The following is a 21,994-nucleotide window of genomic DNA, read 5'->3' as shown; positions in this document are numbered from 1 at the left end:
CCCACTAAAAAATGCCAGAAGGTTAGGGGACAGGAGAGCAGAGGAGAGTGTCAGTCTGCAGTGCAGAGCTATTCACGGCAGATGTCCTGTAGTTCGCTTCCGGCAGTAGAGGCTGGGAAGGTCGGTAGGGGAGGCAGGTCCTGCAGAGGAAACCACTGCCAGGTCCACACGCCGGAAAATGGCGACTGCCGAGAAGATGCAGTGCAAAAAACGCGTGCTGCTGAAGAGGAGGGCGTAAAGGAGCAAAAACACACTCTCTGAGGCCGGAAGAGGGGGCGGAGTCCACTGCACGATCCAAGGGAGAAAGATGGCGCTGATAGCAGCATGTGCTGAACCCAGAAGGAGTGGGCGGAGCCAACTGCACGATCCGGGAGGATCTGATCATCGCCTGTATGTAGCAGAGCCAATCAGGTTATGGCAGCTTTTAGTCTCCCGTGGAGACTGAAAGTAAAAAAAATCTCATCTCCCGAGATCTTGGTGCTGAGATCTCAATCTGCGCCACCCCAGGCAGCCATTTTCCCGGAGTCCACCGCATAGTAAACCATGTCAGTGCGGGGGCTGTGGGCTTCCACAAAACGTCGGCAAAGCACCAGCACTACTGAAAATCTGCAGCAGCGCACATTCGAACACCCCCATATCCCAGTCTGCGGCCTGCAGCAATGCTCCACTCTTGCCTCCTCTAGCAGCGACCTTGGGACCCTGCTTCACTTCAGTCACCACCCCCGGTAAGAAATATGATGCATGGATTATAAGAACCACCATTTTATAAAAAAATAAAATCCTAATTTTCTCCTCAAAAATTTGGGGTGCGTCTTACAATCCAGTGAGCCTTATAATCCGCAAAATATGGTAGATAAATGACATTTAACTCATGTCTATTTCAGATCAGTATCCTTTTTTAAACAATTTTCTTTTGTTAGGTAGTTAGAAGGGTTAAAATTTTATCAGCAATTTCATTTTTCCAACAAAATTTACAAAATCATTTATTTAGGGACCACATCCCATTTGAAGTTACTTTGAGGGGTCTATAACAGAAAATACCCAAAAAGTGACACCATGTTAAAAACTACACCCTTCAAAGTGCTCAAAACCACATTCAAGAAGCTTATTAACCCTTTAGCAGCGTCACCAGAAAAACAACAACGTGGAAGCGGAAAATAAAAATTTTCCATTTTCCCACCAAAATATTGGATTTAGCCCCACATTTAATTTTCAAGAAGGTAAAAAAAGAAAATGGACCATATAATTTGTTGTGCAGTTTGACCAGAGTACACAGATAACCCATATGTAGTGGAAAACTACTGTTTGGGTGCACAGCAGGGCTCAGAAGTGAAGGAGCACCCCTTCAACTTTTGGGGAGACTAAAAATGGCTGAAATAGATAGTGGATAGTGAATGTTGCATTTGCAGGAGCCCCTGATGTGTCTAAACAATGGAAATCCCTCACAAGTGACCCCATTTGGAAACTATACCCTTCAAAGAATTTATCTAGATGTGTGGTGAGCACCTTGAACCTGCAGGTGCTTCACAGAATTTTATAGAGTTGAACAGTGAAAATAATCACATTATTCCTGCAAAAATGTTGCTTTAGCCCCTATTCATTTTCACAAGGGTAACAGGAGAAAATGGACTGTAAAATTTGTTGTGCAAAATATTTTGAATACGCATATACCCCAGATGTGGTGGAATACTGTTTGGGCGCACTGCAGGACTCGAAAGGGAAGGAGCGTCGATTGCATTCTGGAGCGCAATTTTGGTTGGAACAGATTGTGAATGCCATATCACATTTGAAGAGCCCCTGGCATGCCAAAACAGCCGAAACCCCCAAAAGTGATGCCATTTTGGAAACTTGAGGAATTTACTGGTGTAGAGCATTTTTAACCATCAGTCGAGTCACAGAATTGTATAACACTGGGATGAGTCAATGGAAAATTACCATTTTAACCACTAATATGTTGCTTTAACCCCAAGTTTTAGGTTTTCTAAAGGGGTAATAGGAGAAACCTGACCTAAAATGTGTTAACGCTTTTTCTCTCAAGTACACCCTATGTGGACTAAAACTACTTTTGAGGTGCAGTGCCAAGTTCAGATGGGAAGGAGCGCTATATTGGAGTTCATATTTTGATGGAATGGTCTCAGGATATCATGCCACATTGCCAGAGCCCCAGAGGTGCCAGAACAGCAGAAACCCCCCTTAAGTAGCATAATGTTACAAATCACCACTAAATGAATTCATCTAGGGGGCGTAGTGAGCATGTTGACACCACATGTGCCACACAGACTTGTATACTATTTGGTGGTGTAGAAATAAAAATGTAATTATTACCACTAAAATGTTGTTTTAGCCCCAAGTTCTTAATTTTTATAAGGGCTAAAGAGAAAAAAATGGACCTGACAGTTTGGTTGTGCAATTTCTCCTGAGTAAGCCAATAATCTACATGTAATCAGGAGCTATTTTTCAACCACATTGGAAAGCTCAGAAGGGAAGGAATGCCATACTATAGTGCAGATTTGCCTGTTATGGTGTTCGGGTGGCATGACCCACTAAAAAAGTCCTGAGGTGCCAGAACAGCAGAACACCTCCATACGTGACCCCATTTTACAAACTACACCTTTCAATGAATTCATCCAAGGGTCCAGTGATCATATTGATGTCATGGGTGTGTCACAAAATTTGGGCTGAAAAACACACTACTACATTTTTACCCAAATTGTTTTGTTTTATCCCCAGATTTTACATTTTCACATGGGGAAATGAGTAAAAAATTTGTCCCAAAATTTCTGCTGAACATGGTAATGCCCCATATGTGGCTGTATAGTACTGCTTAGCCACACGACGAGACTCTGGAGGGATGGAGTGCTATTCGACTCTTAGATAACAAATTTCGGTACAATAGTTTGCGGACTCCATTAACAGAGCCCCTAAGTGCTAGAACAGCAGAATATCCACCTTCAAGGGACCCCAATTTGGAAATTACACCCCAGTGGGAATTTATCTACAGGTGTAGTAACAATTTTGACTCCATGAGTGTTTTCCATAAAGAAGTAGCAGATGTTGGTCTGCGATGAATGTAAATCTGCCATTTTAGTGCCCATACATTGTAGTAACTGGATCATGCTTCTGATGACATGGACCCTGCCTGTAAATTAGGGGGTGGGTTTCTCATTGCTACAGAAATGTCAAACGTGGAAGCTAAATGTCGTTTAGGTACACTGTGGGACTCAGAAGGGAGATGGGCATTTGGACTTGGGAGCAGAATTTGCTGGAATTCTTTGGGGGGGGGGGGGGGGGGGGGGGCGAGGAGCCAAAGCGCATTTCCAGAGCTTTTGTGTTAACAGCAACATGGAAGCCCCCTATTCAGGGGTGAACCTAGCCTCTCTGCTGCCTGAGGCGAACTGCAAAACGTCGCCCCACCCCCCACCACCACGTAGTAAAATCAGTGCAAATAAGTTTAAGGCATCTTTCACATTTCCGTCAGTACGGGGCCGTCGCAAACCGTCAGCCTGACGGACGTTGTGCAAATAGTACACAACGTGGACAGCGGATGAAGTTTTCAGACACATCGGCTGCCCATTATGAGTTTCGGGGAGGAGGGGGCGGAGTTCCGGCCGCACATGTGCGGTCGGAAATGGCAGTTTCTACGGACGATAAAAACATTATATTGAACCTTTTTTTCTCACGACGGGCCGCAAAATCACGACGCATCCGTTGCACGACGGATGCGACGTGTGCCCATTCGTCGCAATCCGTCAATAAAAGTGAATAGCAAAAAAATGCATCCTGCGGGCACATTTGCAGGATCCGTTTTTTTGCCAAAATGACGGATTGCGACGTATGGCTTAAAACGGAAATGTGAAAGAGGCCTTAGCAGGACCATATCTGACAACCTCAGCTCATCCACATAGGGTAACACATCCCAACTCTGCTATATCCCACTTCCTTACTGCTTTCAGATCTGAAAACCCCAGCTGGTTCAGCTTATCTACTTCTGACAGTCTGATGGAGGGAAGCTGTGAACCATGACAGAGCTGTGCAGCAGCATGTGGGGCGGGTGATGTTTTTTACAGTTACTTACTGCCGGTTACTGCTCTGCAATTAGTCTGACTCCCAGCAATGTGGGTGTCCCAGCAGGTCAGGAGACTGGGCACCGCCTCTGCACCTCAGCACGGGTAAGTGACAGTCACCTGCCAGGCACGCCGCACGTTAGGTTGTTGTGACACTGCACTGTTGGCAATTGTCAGAGTAGGGAATACAGGGAGAGTCGGCACCATGTGTTCTGACTGCCGCTCCCTGTCTAAGGATGTTCCGCCGCCTGAAGTAAAGTATTCAACTTGCTTCATGATAGCAGCGCCCCTGGCAGTGAGTCACCTGCCAGGCACGCTGCACATTAGCTTGTTTGTGTGTCACAAGTCACTGACTGTCTGCACTGTCAGCAAGTGTCAGAGACTCAGAGCAGGGTTTGCAGGGAGAGTTGGCACCACGTGTTCTAGCTGCCGCCCCCCTGTCTTTAGGAATGCTCTGCCACTTGAGGCAAAGCATTCAACTTGGTTCATGATAGCAGCATCACTGCCCTTATTATTTCTAATGACAGGTGACGGTCCTGAGTGGTGACTTGTGTTGAAGCTTTTGTTGGGAATATTTTACATAACATTATGGAACACGTTTATTGTATGCTCTTCCCTGAGCACTTAAATTGGGGTTTCTATCTAAATCTCCAAATCACCTTTTCCGGAGGTGCACAAAACTGTGGCAGACTGCGCTTTTATGCACGCCTAAAAAAAAAACAGACACCGCCAGATCATAGGCCAGAAGGCTTCCACACTGCCTCCATCTTCTTCACTATAGAGAATCTTCCGTCGGGGGTTCGGTCTGAACCCCATTTTTAAGAGATTTACACGAAAATCCCGATAAAAGCGCTCATCGTAGATCACAGGATAAATATGCACCGAGCCTTACTGCAATCTTTGGAGGCAGAATGATCTAATCAACAGCAGGTAAAGAATTGCTTTCATTTCTTATTTTACGCTGCTTCTCGTGCGGATAAGCGATGATTAGGGTTGGTGCAATTACAGATCAGTTTATGTTTGGCTGCCTTCACACACACTAAAAAAAAAAAAAAGGCATTAGACCTACCGGTAATTATGTTTCCAGGAGTCCATCCTGACAGCACCCTGGAGGACGTCCTCCTCCTCCTTGCTGGGACAGGAAACACACGAGAGTTTAAAATCCAGTCCCACCCCAAATTCCACAGTGTTGTAACAAGAAATATTTCATGGATAAAGCAAATAAAACTTTTAATGAAAAAGATCATATTACATCATAATACATATAACAAGACAGGGAGGGAACTACCCGTGCTGTCAGGATGGACTCCTGGAAACATAATTACCGGTAGGTCTAACGCCTATTTTCCAGGACGTCCCTCCTGACAGCACCCTGGAGAGTACCAAAGCACCTCCTTAGGGTGGGATTACCGCTTGGAGGACTTTCCTCCCAAATGCAGTCTGCTGACCGGACATAACATCAAGTTTGTAATGTTTACAGAAGGTGCCAGTACTGGCCCATGTCGCAGCCCTACAGATCTGTTCTACTGATGCGCCTGCCCGCTCAGCCCAGGAAGCAGAAACGCCGCAAGTAGAATGGGCATGTAAACCTACTGGAGGGGAGATCCCCTCAGACTGGTAAGCATCTGAGATCACAGTCGTGATCCAACGTGCAAACGATGCTTTAGAAGCTTTTTTTAAACAAAATAAAGAGGTTTAGGTCTATACGGCAAGTACTTGTGGCCTCTAGATAATCTATAACAGCCTGTCTAACATCCAACTAGTAGAGGATTTTCTCTTTCGCATTGGAAGGGTTGTTACAGAAGGAAGGAAGCACTATCTCCTGATTTCTGTTTTTAGTAGAGCCTACCTTCAGAATGAATGCAGGGTCTAGCTTCAGGACTAAGCCATCATCCCTGATCTGGAGATACGGTCTCTGGTACATAGGGCTTGGATTTCCCCAACCCTCTTGGCTGTGGTGATCGCCACTAGGAATGCAGTTTTACGCATGCGTACTGATATAGGCATATCCTTGCCCAGAGCGTAAGCACACTTACACAAGGACCTGAGGACTAAGTTAAGGTCCCAAGAAGGAGACAAGTGCCAATGGATAGTCTAGGAAAGAACTTAAAGCTGAAACCTGTACCTTTAAGGTGCTGGGTCTAAGACCCTTGTTAAACCCTTTTTGAAGAAAGTTTAAGATAGCAGGCATGTCCGGAGAGCCTGTCACGTCGTCGGACCTGCCACCCTCCAGACAGAATCGCTTCCAAATCTTAGATTGCCGATGTTACAGATTTTCTACTAGCCTGGATAGTGGCCATGACCTGATCTGATAAGCCCTTAGCCTTCAAGATATCCCTTTCAGGATCCAAGCTGAAAGACAGAGCTTTCCTGGGTCTGGATGGTAAACCGGACCCTGGTGAATGACATCTCCCCGCAGAGGCAGCTCGATTGTGTTGTCGACCGCTAAGGCAGTTAGTAGAGGGAACCAGCATCTTCTTGGCCAGTACGGAATGATCAGGATGACTTGCTTGGCCCTCCTTGATCATCATCAGGACTGCTGGAATCAATGCCAGGGGTGGAAATGCATAAGAGGTTCTACCCACCTTTGGCTCAAGGTATCTATCCCGTCTGGAAGATCCAAGGGGTTCAGAGAAAAGAATCTTGAGATCTTTGAGTTTCTTCTGTTTCCAAATAAGTCTATATTGGGGGTTCCCCACTGATGACATAAGTTCTGGAAGATATTCTGGTTCAGCTCACACTCGCCGTCTGCTCAGGTAATCTGCTATCGTGTTCTGAGAACCCTCCAGATGGATTGCAGTTATTGATAGAACAGTCTTCTGCCCAGCTGAAAATTGTTTCTGCTAGGTCCTGCAGTGGTCGATGTTTTGGGCCTCCCTGATGCTTCAAGAACGAGACCGTTGTCACATTGTCGGAAAATATTCTGACATGGCAATTTGAGAGCGTGAGCTGATTTTGTCTTAAGGCCTCCCACACGGCATATAGTTCTTTGAAGTTGGAGGATTTGTCTCTAATGTCTGCTGGCCATCTGCCCTGGAGGATTCTGCCCTGTAGATGAGGTCCCCAGCCCCATGCGCTGGCGTCCGTGGTGACCACTACGTAGGGGTAGGTGGACCATAACACTCCCACCCTTAGGTTCTCTGTCTGCGTCCACCAATGGAGAGATCTCCGTACTGGTCCCGATAGTCTCAAGGGAGCGTCTAGTGAAGACTGGCGGCGATCCCAGATAGATAGAATTTGTCTCTGCAGGGGTCTTGAATGGGCCTGTGCCCATCTGACACATGGTATGCATGCCATCAGGCCTATTACCTTCATAGCGATCCTTATGGAAATTCGATTTTCCAGTAAGTACCGGACTCTGACTCGAATTGTCTCCTGCTTGTTCTCTGGTAAGTAGGATATTCTGTGACTGGAGTCTAGACACACTCCCAGGAATATCTTCCTGTGTTCTGGTAACAGGTCAGACTTCTGCCAGTTTATGACCAAGCCTAGACATTCCTTTACTGATATTGTTCAGATTCTGTGATCCGTCAGGACTTCTACTGATTTTGCCACAAGAAGAAAGTCGTCCACAGGTATGGAATTATTATGATGCCCTGGTTTCTCAGGAAGGCCACCACCTCTGACACCAGCTTTGTGAATATAGGGGGCGCTGAAGCCAGACCAAAGGGAAGGCCCCGAAACTGGTAGTGGCAGGTCCGGGTTGGCAGCTCTACGGCAAACTTTAGCAGATTCTGTGATGAAAGATGCACCGGGACCTGATAGTAGGCACTCTTCAGGCCGAGAGTGCACATTACCACGTCCTGTTTATGAGATGAACTGCTGACCGGATAGATTCCATTCGGAACCTTTTGTATCTTACCCAGGCATTCAATGGTTTTAGATTTATTATAGTGAAAGCTTCGCCGGATGGTTTTGTGATGGGGAATAAGGATGAATAGTGCCCCCTTCCTATTTCTGATGGAGGAACCGGAATTATTACTGCCGCACTGAGCATGTCCTGTAAATCTATCAGAATGGCAGAATGTGCTGTGACTATGGTAGGCCAATATAAACTGTGCAGGAGGTGCGGGTTAAATCCGCGCTGCCTAAATGATGAAGTTCCAATGATAATAAATTTAAAAGGTGGTTTATTCAACGCGTTTCAAGGTCAGTGCGACCTCCTCTTCAGGAAATTCCACATACAGAGGAGATCGCACTGAAGAGGCATTAAGGCAGCGCGGATTTAACCCACACCTCCTGCACAGTTTATATTGTCATACGGCCGTTGATCGGCTTGTGGATCTGCAGCAGCCAAAATTGCTGCATGCTCTTCATTCAACAGAATCAGGTGAGCAATTCTAAGAAAGCTCTCTTGGTTATCTAGAGCAGGGGTCCCCAACTCCAGTCCTCAAGGCCCACCAACAGGTCATGTTTTCAGGATTTTTTTAGTATTGCCCAGGTAATAATTGCATTACCTGTGCAAAACAAAGGAAAACCTGAAAACATGATCTGTTGGTGGGCCTTGAGGACTGGAGTTGGGGAACACTGATCTAGAGGATAAGACCCTATTTTGCGCTTTGTGTCTCCATTTTTTTTCCTCCAGTGACTATGGTAGGAGCGTACCTTTCTGGAGGAGAGGATTAAAGCTCCATGCTATATCCCTCTGACAGTTCTGAGAACCCACTGATTTCGAGTTATCTGGGCCCAATTTTCTGCAAAGTGGCGTAGCCTTACCCCAATACTGGTGGCGTCATTGTGTCTTATTTCTGGAGGCTTGTCTAAAGAAGAAGCCTCTGCTCTTATTACACTGGGTATGGGAGCCCCTGTAGGACCCTCTGATGGACCTACTCTGCCCTCTGAAATCATACTGCTTTCTGCAGAAGAATCCTGTCCGAAAGGGCTGATACCGTTTAGGTTTGTCCTCAGGGAATCCTTTCTTTTTGTCAGAGGCCGACTCAAGGATACTATCTAAGGCTGGCCCAAATACCCTCTGGCCTGAGAATGGGATGGAGCAGAGCTTGGTCTTAGAGGCATTATCTCCTGACCAGGACATTAGCTATACAGCCCTCCTAGCGGCATTAGACAGGGAACTGTTTCTGGCTGAGAATCTAACCGACTCTGCAGTCATATCAGATAAGAATGTCATGGCCGACATCATAATAGGAAGTGAACTCAGAATATCAGCTCAAGGGGTCTTATTGGAGAGAGGCTCCTCCAACTGACTCATCCATAAGTACATAGATCTGGCCACCAAACTGGCTGCTATGTTTGTCCTAATTAGGGCCGCAGAAGCCTCCCAGGCCCTTTTTAGGAGAATGTCTGCTTTTCGGTCCATAGGATCAAGCAAGTTAGAAGAGTCCTCAAAGGGTATGGCAGTCTTTTTGGTGACCTTTACTACAAGAACGTCAATCTTAGGGATTTCCTCCCATAACTTGACTTCCTCAGGGTCAAATGATAAGCGGCTTTTAAAGTCACGAGATAGCACCAGCCGGCGCTCAGCCTTCTGCTGGGAGCTCCCCCTCTTCTTTTGACAGGGAATCCCTTAGGTCGGAACCCTCATCAGAAGTATACTCCATCTCCCTTTGGTCTCTCCCCTGCCTGGCTCGCTTCCGGCCTGAGATGGGACTGGACAGACGTGGCTGTGAGAGGCTGGACATAGAGGCCTGAACCTCCTCCTGAATTAGGGATCTCATTTCTGACAGCAGCGATGACTGCTCGTCCTTCATGACCCTTGAAGTACAAGGTGCACAGAGAGACCTGCCATGGGAGTCTGGAAGTTTTACGTGGCATACAGGACATCTCCTGGACTAAACCGAGACCTTGCCAGATTTTTTAGCTTTGGCCGGGGAAGCAGTGGGGGTTCCCTTATCCTAAAAGACATAAGATAGGGAGTAATAAGCTGGAAGTCGTGCAGGGATTTCATCTGAGGTGAGGGTTCACTGAGCAAGGCGGACTTACCCCTCCATGCTCGATCATGTCCCCTTCTATAGCTGGATCAGAAGCACCCCTGCACCGCGCTGGATGCTATCGAAGGTAGCGACCACGCTGCTCTGCGTTCCACCGAAGGAGAGCACGCTCTCCCCGCTTTCCAAACGTCACCGGAAGTGACGTTTACCAGCACTGACGATACTGGAAGTGACGCGGCTCCTACCCAGACTCCGGAAGCTGTCTCAGCGTGCCGCGCTGAATGTCGCGTCGGCCGGGCAGCAGCCCGCTCCACGCCAGGCTCCCGTAGTGGCGCCGTGTCCTGAGCCGAGAGCCTCCACAAGGAGGAACGGCCCTATCCCGGAGCCTCGTCCTGCTCCAGGCCTTTGGTGTAGAGGGACTCCCCCTGAGCTCGGTAAGCTTGCGCAGCTTCTTTCTCGTGTGTCCCTCCATGAAGGGACAGGAAAAACACTGAGGAATTGGGGGTGGGACCGGATTTTAAACTCTCCTGTGTTTCCTGTCCCAGTAAGGAGGAGGAGGACGTCCTCCAGGGTGCTGTCAGCAGGTCAGTCCTGGAAATATGTTTTGACAATAAAAAGTGTTTTTGATTTGCTATAGTTTGAAAGCTATAAATTTTTCTATACATCTTCTGACAATCATGTGTGCTCTTGTTTTTTTGCAGGACGTGTTGACGTTTTTATTAGCACTATTGATGGGCACACAAAAATTTTTTGATCGTTTTCTATTTTGGTATCTGGGAGGCAGAATGTACAAAATCCAGGAATTCAGGATTTTTTTTAATGCTGTGCAACTTTGTATCAGTCCAATCACAGCAATACCACATTTATATCTTTTTTTTATGTTTTGCTGCTTTTACACAAAACTACTTTATAGAAAAAAAAGCTTGTTGTAGTTAGCTGAACAGACGTAATCATGACAACCTCTGGTTGCCATGGCAATGATCGATCGAGCCCTTTCCCAGCTTTTTAACTGCTGCAATCTATATCGATCTCAGCATTTAGAGGGTTAAATGGCCCGAGGAGGTACTTTAACTTAAGCCAAAGAACCAGCTCCTGGCCCAGTATGATTGCCATGATTTACCTATACATCAAAAATTGGCTCTAGTAGACAATTACAGATCAGAGAGTTGGCGCCATTAGACTCATGTCATTGTACACATCACATACAGATTGTAGTCTACAGTTACCTGCTGTCGCTCAATGTGTTCAATAGGATCCATTTCTGCATTTTCTATTTCATGGTGATCATCCAGTGGGAGAAATCCATCATCATTTGCTTTAAACAAAAAAATATATATATATATATAAATGCTTACAATAGCATTTATAGTATACCGTATTTTTCTGACTATAACACGCACTTTTACTAATTGATAAGCTGTAGATATAAAGACTAATTTGCACGCTAGATTGTAGTCATATTAGAAAATCAGTCATTGAGTTTACACAAGTGGTAAGGCCCCCAACACATTTGCATTTTTTTTTTTTAATTTATAGAAAAATAAAAAAAGAGGCAATACATTCACAAGGCACTAACCATGCAGAGGTAGAAGAACAATCAGAGAGAAAAGCAATAACAATAAAAAATTCTTATTATTGAAATCCTGAAAACAATATGTGAAATGCCATAACTGCACAGACCAAGTAGAGTAGCACAATCAAATCAAAGAATTAACCCCTTAAGCACCAAGGGTGGTTTGAACGTTAATGACCGGGCCAATTTTTACAATGATGATTCTACACTGTTTTCTCATGACATATTGTACTTCATGATAGTGGTAAAATTTCTTAGATAAGACTTGCGTTTATTTGTGAAAGAAATGGAAATTTGGCGAAAATTTCGCAATTTTCCAACTTTGAATTTTTATGCCCTTAAATCACAGAGATATGTCACACAAAATACTTAAGTAACATTTCCCACATGTCTACTTTACATCAGCAAAATTTTGGAACCAAATATTTTTTTTGTTAGGGAGTTATAAGGGTTAAAAGTTGACCAGCAATTTCTCATTTTTACAACACTTTCTTTTTTAGGGACCACATCTCATTTGAAGTCACTTTGAGGGGTCTATATGATAGAAAATACCCAAGTGTGACACCATTCTAAAAACTGCACCCCTCAAGGTGCTCAAAACCACATTCAAGAAGTTGATTAACCCTTCAGGTGTTTCACAGGAATTTTTGGAATGTTTAAATAAAAATGAACATTTAACTTTTTTTCCACAAAATTTACTTCAGCTCCAATTTGATTTATTTTACAAAGGGTAACAGGAGAAAATGGACCCCAAAAGTTGTTGTACAATTTGTCCTGAGTACGCCGATACCCCATATGTGGCAGTAAACCACTGTTTGGGCGCATGGCAGAGCTCGGAAGCGAAGGAGCGCTATTTGACTTTTCAATGCAGTTTATAATACAAAAATGCCCAGACTCATATTAATCAGTAAGCCAAGCGCAATCACCTAGCTACCTCTATACCACTCCATTACAATATACTAACAAAGGAGAAACATAGGAGTTTTACGGTAGAAAAACTTATGACAAATCTTTCTTAGGGTATGTTCACACGTTCAGGATTTCCATCCTTTTTTTTTCAGGACTGTTTTTTTAAAAAACTGCAGCTCTTGGCAGAAAACGCAGGTCCTTTTTTTGGTCCTTTTTTGATGCGTTTTTTGATCCTTTTTTTTTATGCAGTTTTCTAACCCTAACCTACCCCTAACCCTACCCCTACTCTAACCTTAGTGAAAAAAAAAAAAAAAAATTCTTAATTTTTTTATTGTCCCTACCAATGGGGGTGACAAAGTGGGGGGGGGTGTCATTTACTATTTTTTTATTTTGATCACTGAGATAGGTTATATCTCAGTGATCAAAATGCACTTTGGAGCGAATCTGCCGGCCGGCAGATTCGGCGGGCGCACTGCGCATGCGCCCGCCATTTTGCAAGATGGCGGCGCCCAGGGAGAAGAAGGCCGGACGGACACCGGGACGCCGGGTAAGTATAAGGGGGGGAGATTAGGGCACGGCGGGGGCATCGGAGCACTGGGGGGCGGGATCGGAGCACGGGGGGGCAGCCACACTCCGCCCACGCACTTCCGCCCGCTCCCCCGCACTTCCTGCTGCAGCGGTTCTGCACATCAAATCGCAGTAAAACCCGCAGATATATTTTTGATCTGCGGGTTTTACTGCGGTTTTGACCTCACAATGGAGGTCTATGGGTGCAGAACCGCTGCGATTCAGGAAAAAGAAGTGACATGCTCCTTCTTTTTTGCCGCAGCTATTCTGCGCGGCTTTTTAAACGAAATTCCGGATCATGTGCACAGCAGTGACTGTTTTCCATAGGGTTACATTGTTATGTACCCTGCATGGAAAACAGCTGCGGAACCGCAGCGGCAAAACCGCTGCGGTTCCGCAGTAAAAAACGCACTGTGTGAACATGGCCTTAATAGAATTACACATATTGACAAAACAATTTTTTTTAACATTTTTATATATGATGGTAAAGGACACCAATGAGCAACATGCAGCACCATATAAATATGAACATCCAACGAAAAGGACCAAAAATATATGAGGTAAATAACCCTATCCAATAGTGTGTCCAAACATATCCCCTCAAGACCTCTAGGGGGAGGACAACACAAGTTCTGTCCCAATGGTTAATGCATGATAATGTCCACAGTTCATAATAGCTCCGTTTCACATGCCACCATTTAGGTACAAAGTTATAACATAAGTATTAGACAGAAAGAATAAGGGTTAACCTTACCAGTGCCTTAATGCGCAACTGGACGCACCCCAGTGTTGTACTCTCCCTACAGGTCTTGAGGGGATATGTTTGGACACACTATTGGATAGGGTTATTTACCTCATATTTTTGGTCCTTTTCGTTGGACGTTCATATTTATATGGTGCTGTATGTTGCTCATTGGTGTCCTTTACCATCATATATACATTTTTTTTTTTAATTGTTTGTCAATATATGTGTGATTGTATTAATAGAGATTTGTCATAAGTTTTTCTACCATAAAACTCCCAAAGTTTCTCCTTTGTTAGTACAGAAGTTTATAATGCAGAGCCGTAAAAAAAAAAAAAAAAAAAAAAATTTCCCACAAAAATGTTCTTTTTGCCCCCAATTTTTATTTTCACAAAGGTAACAGGAGAAATTGGACCCCAAAAGTTGTTATCCAATTTGTCCCGAGTACGCTGATACCCAATATGTGGGGGGGAAACCACTGTTTGGGCGCATGGCAGAGCTCGGAAGTGAAGGAGCGCCATTTGGAATGCAGACTTAGATGGATTGGTCTGCAGGCGTCACGTTGCCTTTGCAGAGCCCCTGATGTAACTAAACAGTAGAAACCTTCCACAAGTGACCCCATATTGGAAACTAGACCCCAAGGAACTTATCTAGATGTATTGTGAGAACTTTGAACCCGCAAGTGTTTCACTACAGTTTATAACGCAGAGCAGTGAAAATAAAAAAATCATTTTTTCCCACAAAAATGGTTTATTAGCCCCCCAAATTTTTATTTTCCCAAGGGTAACAAGATAAATTGGACCCCAAAAGTTGTTGTCCAATTTGTCCTGAGTACGCTGATACTCCATATGTTGGGGTAAACCCCTGATTAGGCGCACGGGAGAGCTCGGAAGGGAAGGAGCACTGTTTTATTTTTTTCAATACAGAACTGGCTGGAATTGAGATCGGACGCCATGTCGCGTTTTGAGAGCCTCTGATGTGCCTAAACAGTGGAAACCCCCAATTCTAACTGAAACCCTAACACTAGCCACAACCCTAGCCCTAACCCTAATGGGAAAATGGAAATAAATACATTTTTTAAATTTTATTATTTTTCTCTAACTAAGGGGGTGATGAAGGGGTGTTTGATTTACTTTTATAGCTTTTTTTTTTTTTTTACCGGATTTAATATTTGACAGCCATCACAGACTAAAAGACGCTTTTTATTGCAAAAAAATAGTTTTTGCGTCTCCACATTTTGAGAGCTATAATTTTTTCATATTTTGGTCCACAGAGTCATGTGAGGTCTTGTTTTTTGCGGGAGGAGTTGATGTTTTTGGGCACGTGACATTTTTTGATCGCTTTTTATTCCGATTTTTGTGAGGCAGAATGACCAAAAACCAGCTATTCATGAATTTCTTTTGGGGGGGGGAGAAGGGAGGGGGCAGGAGTTTATACCGTTCCACGTTTGGTAACATTGATAAAGCAGTTTTATTATTGTTCGGGTCAGTACAATTAGAGCGATACATCATTTATATCTTTTTTTATGTTTTGGCGCTTTTATACGATAAAAACTTTTATAGAAAAAATAATTATTTTTACATTGCTTTATTCTGAGGACTATAACTTATTTTTTCGCTGATGCAGTATGTTGATGCATGCTGATGCAGGGCATGTTGATTTAGTAATTATAGCATGATACAATACTAGCACAGTCCACATTTACTACTCTTTGATAATGGTGCGGTTTTTCATGACTTATTTTTGCATGTGATTATATTTGGCCTATTTTTGCCTTGCTATTCTGTGATACACATAATTGATATGTTTACATGCATGTTTTATATTTTTAAGTGCCATTTTTGTAACTGTATATGTATATTAGTATTAACTTCATGCATGGCATTTTTTTTGATTAGTAATTTATTTATTTGTATATTTTTTGGCTCTTAGGAGTGTGCTCCCTGGTCCAGGACCTTTAAATGATAGATAATCAATCACCGGCGCTAAAGTTACAATATACCCCCCAAGCTGCAGGCACCTCTGCAGGTGGTGTGCGCACACCTGCTGACACTAAATAAATACCAATAACACCAAACCAGGATGCCGCGCTACAAGGGGATGCTGCTTTATGTGACTGCAACATGGAATATACAACTAGTGAATCCTGGTGTTATATTACCTTATGGATGTAACTGCTGTGTTCCTGTGCAGGACGTAGGCTGTTGTTGTAACCGTGCCCTCCGTATTGTTGAGAATGGCGTTTATAGACCACAGAAGCAAGGGAGCGTCCTCCCGGTCTATTGAAACCCCTGCGCAGTCACGTGTTGCAGTCACATAAAGCAGCATCCCCTTGTAGCGCGGCATCCTAGTTTGGTGTTATTGACCTTTAAATAATAGCTTTACTATCATCTTATTTACTAGTCTAATATCACTCTACACTTATTTTATGGTCCTGCACATTGGAGGCCGCTTCTTTTTTGAGCTTTTTTTTTTCTATTATACATATTTTTTCTGCCATGTATGTGGTATGTGGACTGTCTCTGTGAACATTCAATATTTCTTGTATTGTTTGTACATTTCTTACTCACCTGCCCTGCATTGTCTTGCTTGTCGCTCCAGCACAATTTTAAATGTTTTTAATTGTATTTTGCTGTCTAACTTGGCATTGTTTCCGCTTTTTGATATATCATCGCCTTGTGTGCACTATACTTTGCGCTCGCTCTTCTCATGTTTTTACGTTTTGGTCGCGCATTGAGTAGCACCTGGCTAATTTGATTTATTTCATTGGATTAAGTGGAGCCCACTTTTTTCTCTCTATTTTCATACGTCTGATGATGATGGCATTTGAGGCTGCAAGTGCAACACAGTTAGAGTCCAGAGAAGCGTGTGACAAGTACTACCCGGCCAGGGAGATCTGATTGGCTAGATCTGCTGCCTCTGGGGGAAGGTCACTATCCTAAATGGTTGTGGACAGGGTATCGGCCCAAGAGACCATAGCTTTAGTTACCCAATCCACGGCAAAAGGAGACAGTGCCGAGCCTGAAGCTTCGAAAACCGAGCGGGCAAGGTTCTCTGACGGTCTGTGGGATCATGAATTGAGAACCCGTCTGGTAAGTACAGTAGGGTCTTGGTGGCCAGGCAGGAGACTGGTGGATCAACAGGAGGTAATTCGGCCCATTCCTCCCGCAGATTCATGGAAAAACGATATCTAGCCTCAATAGGCTTCTGACCAGCAAAGCGTTTGTCCAGTAACTCCCTATGTCGTTGAACTATGTCCTGCAACTCGGGATGGGTGGAGAAAACCCTATGAGGACGTTTAGTCCTCTTGAAGGACACCACATGCTCTAGGACCAAATTAGAGTCCTCGTCAACCTTTGAGGTCTGGTTGACGGCCTCAATGAGACTGTCCACCGTCGCCTGATAATCCGGTAAGTCCAGATCAAGGGGCATGTCGGAATCGGACTCAAAGCCCTGGTCACTGCCAACCCCGGGTGAGCGGGAAACGGCGCCCATGGATGCCGAGGCGCGAGAAGATGTGCTATGGGCCCGTTTCCTAGATGCCTGTGGAGTTTTTGACTGCGAACAGCCCCCGCTGGCCGACAGCTCTCGTGAGGTAGAGGAACCTTCCGAGACAGGCAGACGAATGCCCCAACCAGTGGAGGGATCTTGGAGGGACTCTCTTGCTTTCACCAGTGATGCCATGGAATGTGACAGTGACGAAGCCCACTCAGGAGGACTAGGTACACTGGGGCTCGGTAGCAGCGGAGGGCTCCTGAACGCATTCGGGGTTATTATTCATTTTTATAGCGCAGTTTATTCCATGGCGCTTAACATGTGATTAAAGGGGCATACATAGACAAGTACAATAAAACATGAGCAATACAAAGCACACACAAGTATAGCAAGGAGAGAGGACCCTGCCCACGAGTGCTCACAGTCTACAGGGAGTGAGTGAAGATACACTAGGAGAGGGTAGAGCTTGTCGTGTGGCGGTTCAGTAGACTGAGGATCACTGCAGGTTGTAGGCTTGTCGGAAGAGGTGGGTCTTCAGGTTCTTTTTGAAAGTTTCCGTAGTAGGTGAAAGTCTGATGTGTTGGGGTAGAGAGTTCCAACGTATGGGGGAAGCACAAAAGAAGTCTTGTATGCGTTTGTGGGTAGAAGAGATGAGAGGGGAGTAGAGAAGCAGATCTTAAGAGGATCGATGGTTGCGTGTAGGTAAGTACCGGGAGACCATGTCACAGATGTATGGAGGAGACAGGTTGTGGATGGCTTTGTATGTCATAGTTAGAGTTTTGAACTGGAGTCTCTGGACAATAGGAGGCCAGTGAAGAGCTTGGCAGAGCGTAGAAGCTGGGGAATAATGGGGAGACAGGTAGATTTGTTGGGCAGCAGAGTTCAGGATAGACTGGAGTGGTGCAAGAGTGCTAGAGGTGAGGCCAGAGAGTAGAGGTTGCAATAGTCAAGGTGGGAGATGATGAGGGCGTGCACAAGCATTTTTGCAGTTTCTTGGTCAAGGAATGTACGGATCCGGGAAATGTTTTTGAGTTGGAGTCAGCAGGAGGAGGCAAGGGCTTGGATATGTAGCTTGAAGGAGGGCAGAGTCAAGGATCACCCCGAGACAACGAGCATGCGGGACTGTGGAAAGTGAGCAGCCATTGACATTGATGGATAGGTCTGGTGGAGGGGTAGAGTGAGATGGGGGAAAGATGATGAATTCTAACAAACTCGAAGATGGATAAAATGTAATGTTTATTCTTAATAAAAAAATCTATTTAAATTAAAAAAAAAAAAAAGATGATGAATTCTGTTTTGTCCATGTTCAGTTTTAGAAAGCAAGTAAAAAATTAAGATGAAATAGCAGACATTGTGGGATTTTTGTCAGTAAGGAGGTGATGTCAAGTACAGATAGGTATATCTGTGTGTCATTGGCGTAGAGATAATACTGCAGACCGTGGGATTCTATTAGTTGTTCCAGGCCGAAGGTGTAGATGGAGAAGAGATGGGGTCCTAAAATTGAGCATTGGGGAACACCAATAGACAGGGGGTGAGGAGGTGGTGTGGGAGAGGGAGACAATGTCCAGTCTGTTAGATATGACGAAATCCAGGATAAGGCCAAATCTGTGAGGCCAAGAGGTGACAGAATCTGTAACAAGAGGGAATGGTCCACAATGTCGAAGGCAGAAGACAAGTCCAGGAGAAGGAGGACAGTAGTGTCGCTGGCTCTTGGCGGTTAGTAGGTCATTGGTGACTTTAGTTAGGGCAGTTTCAGTTGAGTGATCCGGTCAGAAGCCAGATTGTAACCGGTCAAAGAGAGCAGGAGGAGAGGTGGGAGGACAGTTCAAGATGTACATGCTGTTCCAGTAGTTTTGAGGCATAAGGAGAAGTGATATCGGGCGATAGCTAGACACATAGGATGTGTCGAGGGAGGGCTTGTTGAGGATGGGCGTGATTGAGGCGTGTTTGAAGGATGTTGGGAAGACACCATTTGCAAGTGAAATGTTGAAGAGATGTGTTAGGGTTGGGATGAAGACTCTGGCGAGGTTAGGGGATGAAGTGGGACGGGAGCTGATGAAGCGGTAAAATGTGATCTTGACAGAAGGGAGGAGAGCTGATCTTCTGTCATGGTGGAGAAGTTGGTTCTGGACGAACAGGGCGAGCAGTTAAGAGGAGGGGCATTGGGGGCTACAAGCCAAAGCTTTCTCTGATGTTATCGATCTTCTGCTTAAAGAAAGAGGCAAAGTCTTCAGCAGAAATGAGAGAAGAGGGAGGAGGTGCTGGGGGACGGAGTAGAGAATTGAAAGTGTTGAAAAGCTTTTTAGGGTTGTGAGACAGGGAGGATATGAAAGATGAGAAGAAAGTTTGCTTTGCGGTAGTGAGCGTGGACTTGAAGCTGCCGAGGGACTGCTTGTATGCGATAAATTGCTCGGCAGAACGGAATTTCTTCCATCTCCGCTCAGCAACCCTGGAAGCCCGTCTCAGTTCTTTGGTTTGGCTGGTCAGCCAGGGTTGCCTGTTGATTGTATGAGTATTGCTGTGTGTGAGAGCGGTGGCCAAATCGAGTGCTGCTGTTATTGTGGCATTGCATAAAGTGGCAACAGTATCTGTGTCATGTAAGGCAGCCATGGCTGTAAGAGGGAGAAGGGATTCAGTGAGGTGTTTGAGATTTCTGTGAGGGTGGGTGAGTTTGTGGAGTGGAGGTTGCGCACTAGGAGAGGAGAGGGTAGATCATGCAATGCCAGTAGGTTGTGGTTAGACAGGGGCAGTGGTGAGTTAGTGAGATTAGTAAGGGAACAGAGGCGGGTGAAGATAAGGTTCAGTGTGTGGGCATCTTTGTGAGTGGCCGCGGAGGACCACTGAATGAGGCCAAAAGAGGCAGTCAGTGATAAAAGTTTACAGGCAGCTGATGTGGAAGTGTCAATGGGGATGTTGAAGTCACACATGATGATAGTGGGGATGTCAGCAGAAAGGAAATGGAGTAGCAGGTGGTGAAGTGGTCGTGGAGATGGCTAGTTCTGGGGGGGCGGTAGATGACAGCCAGCTGGAGGTTGGAGGGGGAGTAAATGCAGATGGAGTGCACCTCAAACAAGGGAAGAGTAGCGGAGGTTGGTAGTGGATTTGGGGTAAAGGAGCAGGTATCGGACAGCAGCAAGCCAACTCCTCCACCACGATTGTTGCTGGGGCGAGGGGTGTGAGAGAGATGGAATCCGCCATAAGAGAGGCTGAGTCAGAGGTGGTGAGCCAGGTTTCAGTGATGCCAAGGAAGGAGAGTTTGTTGGTGATAAAGTGGTCATGGATATATGACAGTTTGTTTCAAACAGAGCGTGCGTTCCATAGTGTTCAAGGTAGTGGGACCGGGGGCTGGACGAATAGGTATGAGGTTATCATTGCGGAAACGTGTAAAGGATCGTGGCAGGGGGTTAGAAATGAGTGTGGGAATGTGTTGAGGAGAGCCAGAATTTGGGGATACGCCACCAGCAATGAGGAGTAGTAGACAGAGCATTAGAATGTGGGAGCAGGAAGTGTGTGTCTGGAGAAAAAAGACTGTATTTGGAGGAACAGTTCTGAGGAGAAGGCGAGATGGCTGGGGAGGATGGAGGGAGAAATAACTAGTTCTTTACTAAGTGGAGAGATTGCAGGAGATTGTAAGAAGGAAATTAGTATGGGGTGAAAGTGGAAAGAAACATTGTGGTGGTTGTCTATCCCATTACCTTTCAGTCCAATTTACCGTAAGTCTAATTCAAAGTATCGTACTTCGAAATCTGTACTTTGAGAGACGTAATTTGAAAGATACATGGATCAGACTACAGTCTGGATCAAACTCATGGGTCTCAATATATCTCCAGCTAAGGGCAATCAGGTGTGAATGAGGAGGTGGGTGGGTATTGCGAGAACAGATGCTGAGAGTTAAGCAAACGTAATAAAGAGAGGGAGAGGTTGGAGTGACCACTCAAAGATATGCCAGAATAACATAGTAAGAGAAATGAAACAGATCATGGAAACAAGATGATAGGTAATAAAAGCAAACCAGAAAAAGATTATATGCGCTGCACATAGACAGTCATATGCCAGGGAAAGCTGGCTTTGCAGAGTGGTGTACTCTGTCCCCATGGCAGCAAAGTCTGACAGGTGGTACATGAGGTGAAAAACACTATGTATTTTGTTAGCCTTCTTGGAAGTGTTGGGGAGTGACATGATGTACCCCAGTATGCCCCTGATCCTGCTGATGTGCTCCAATAGGGAGGGCCATGGCTGTAAGTTTCCAATGACTACTGCAAAGGAGAGCCAATGAGTGTATCTGCCACAGTCTTACCCAGGTCCTTTGTGCCTAGTTGATAGCGGTCCTCCCGACGCGCTCTGCCCCTCTGAAGATGAACGGGCTTGTCCGCATGTGTAGAGAGCCATCCGGGAAGAGGGCCGCACGGACACCATAATTGCCTCTGGACATCCAAGGGGTTAACTACCCAAGAATGGGTCAGGGCTGTCGGTCCGGCACAAAACACGGGATGGTCCTGGATGCAGAGAGGGGGGGGAGAGGGCATAACGCGGTGTAGCGCAGTCCGTTAACGCCATTACTTTCAATGGCGGACGTATCGCTAGCGCACGCCCACAATGGGCGTGAGCTAGCTATATGCCGTCATTGAGTGACGGACCAGAGACGCGGGCTGCAGCGTTTCCGGGTCCGTCACTGCTGGCGCAGATGGAGCTAGCAGATGCTCCATCTGCGCTAGCGCAGTGCCGAAGTCGGCACTTGCGTTAGTGCAGTCCGTTT

At 45.4% G+C, this 21,994-nt stretch overlaps 1 protein-coding gene across 1 annotated transcript in view; it reads right to left on the bottom strand.

Moving 5' to 3' along the window:
• Window positions 1-21,994, bottom strand: part of NCAPH2 (non-SMC condensin II complex subunit H2) — a 205,580-nt gene that overhangs the window by 84,771 nt on the left and 98,815 nt on the right. The window contains exon 10 of the mRNA XM_069765477.1: window positions 11,179-11,267. Coding sequence (XP_069621578.1) covers window positions 11,179-11,267 — 89 coding nt within the window. The remainder of the gene's footprint in view (window positions 1-11,178; window positions 11,268-21,994) is intronic.

The sequence above is a fragment of the Ranitomeya imitator genome, chromosome 4 (genome assembly GCF_032444005.1).
Source record: "Ranitomeya imitator isolate aRanImi1 chromosome 4, aRanImi1.pri, whole genome shotgun sequence".
NCBI lineage: Eukaryota > Metazoa > Chordata > Amphibia > Anura > Dendrobatidae > Ranitomeya > Ranitomeya imitator.
This window is presented reverse-complemented; position numbering and strand designations above follow the sequence as displayed.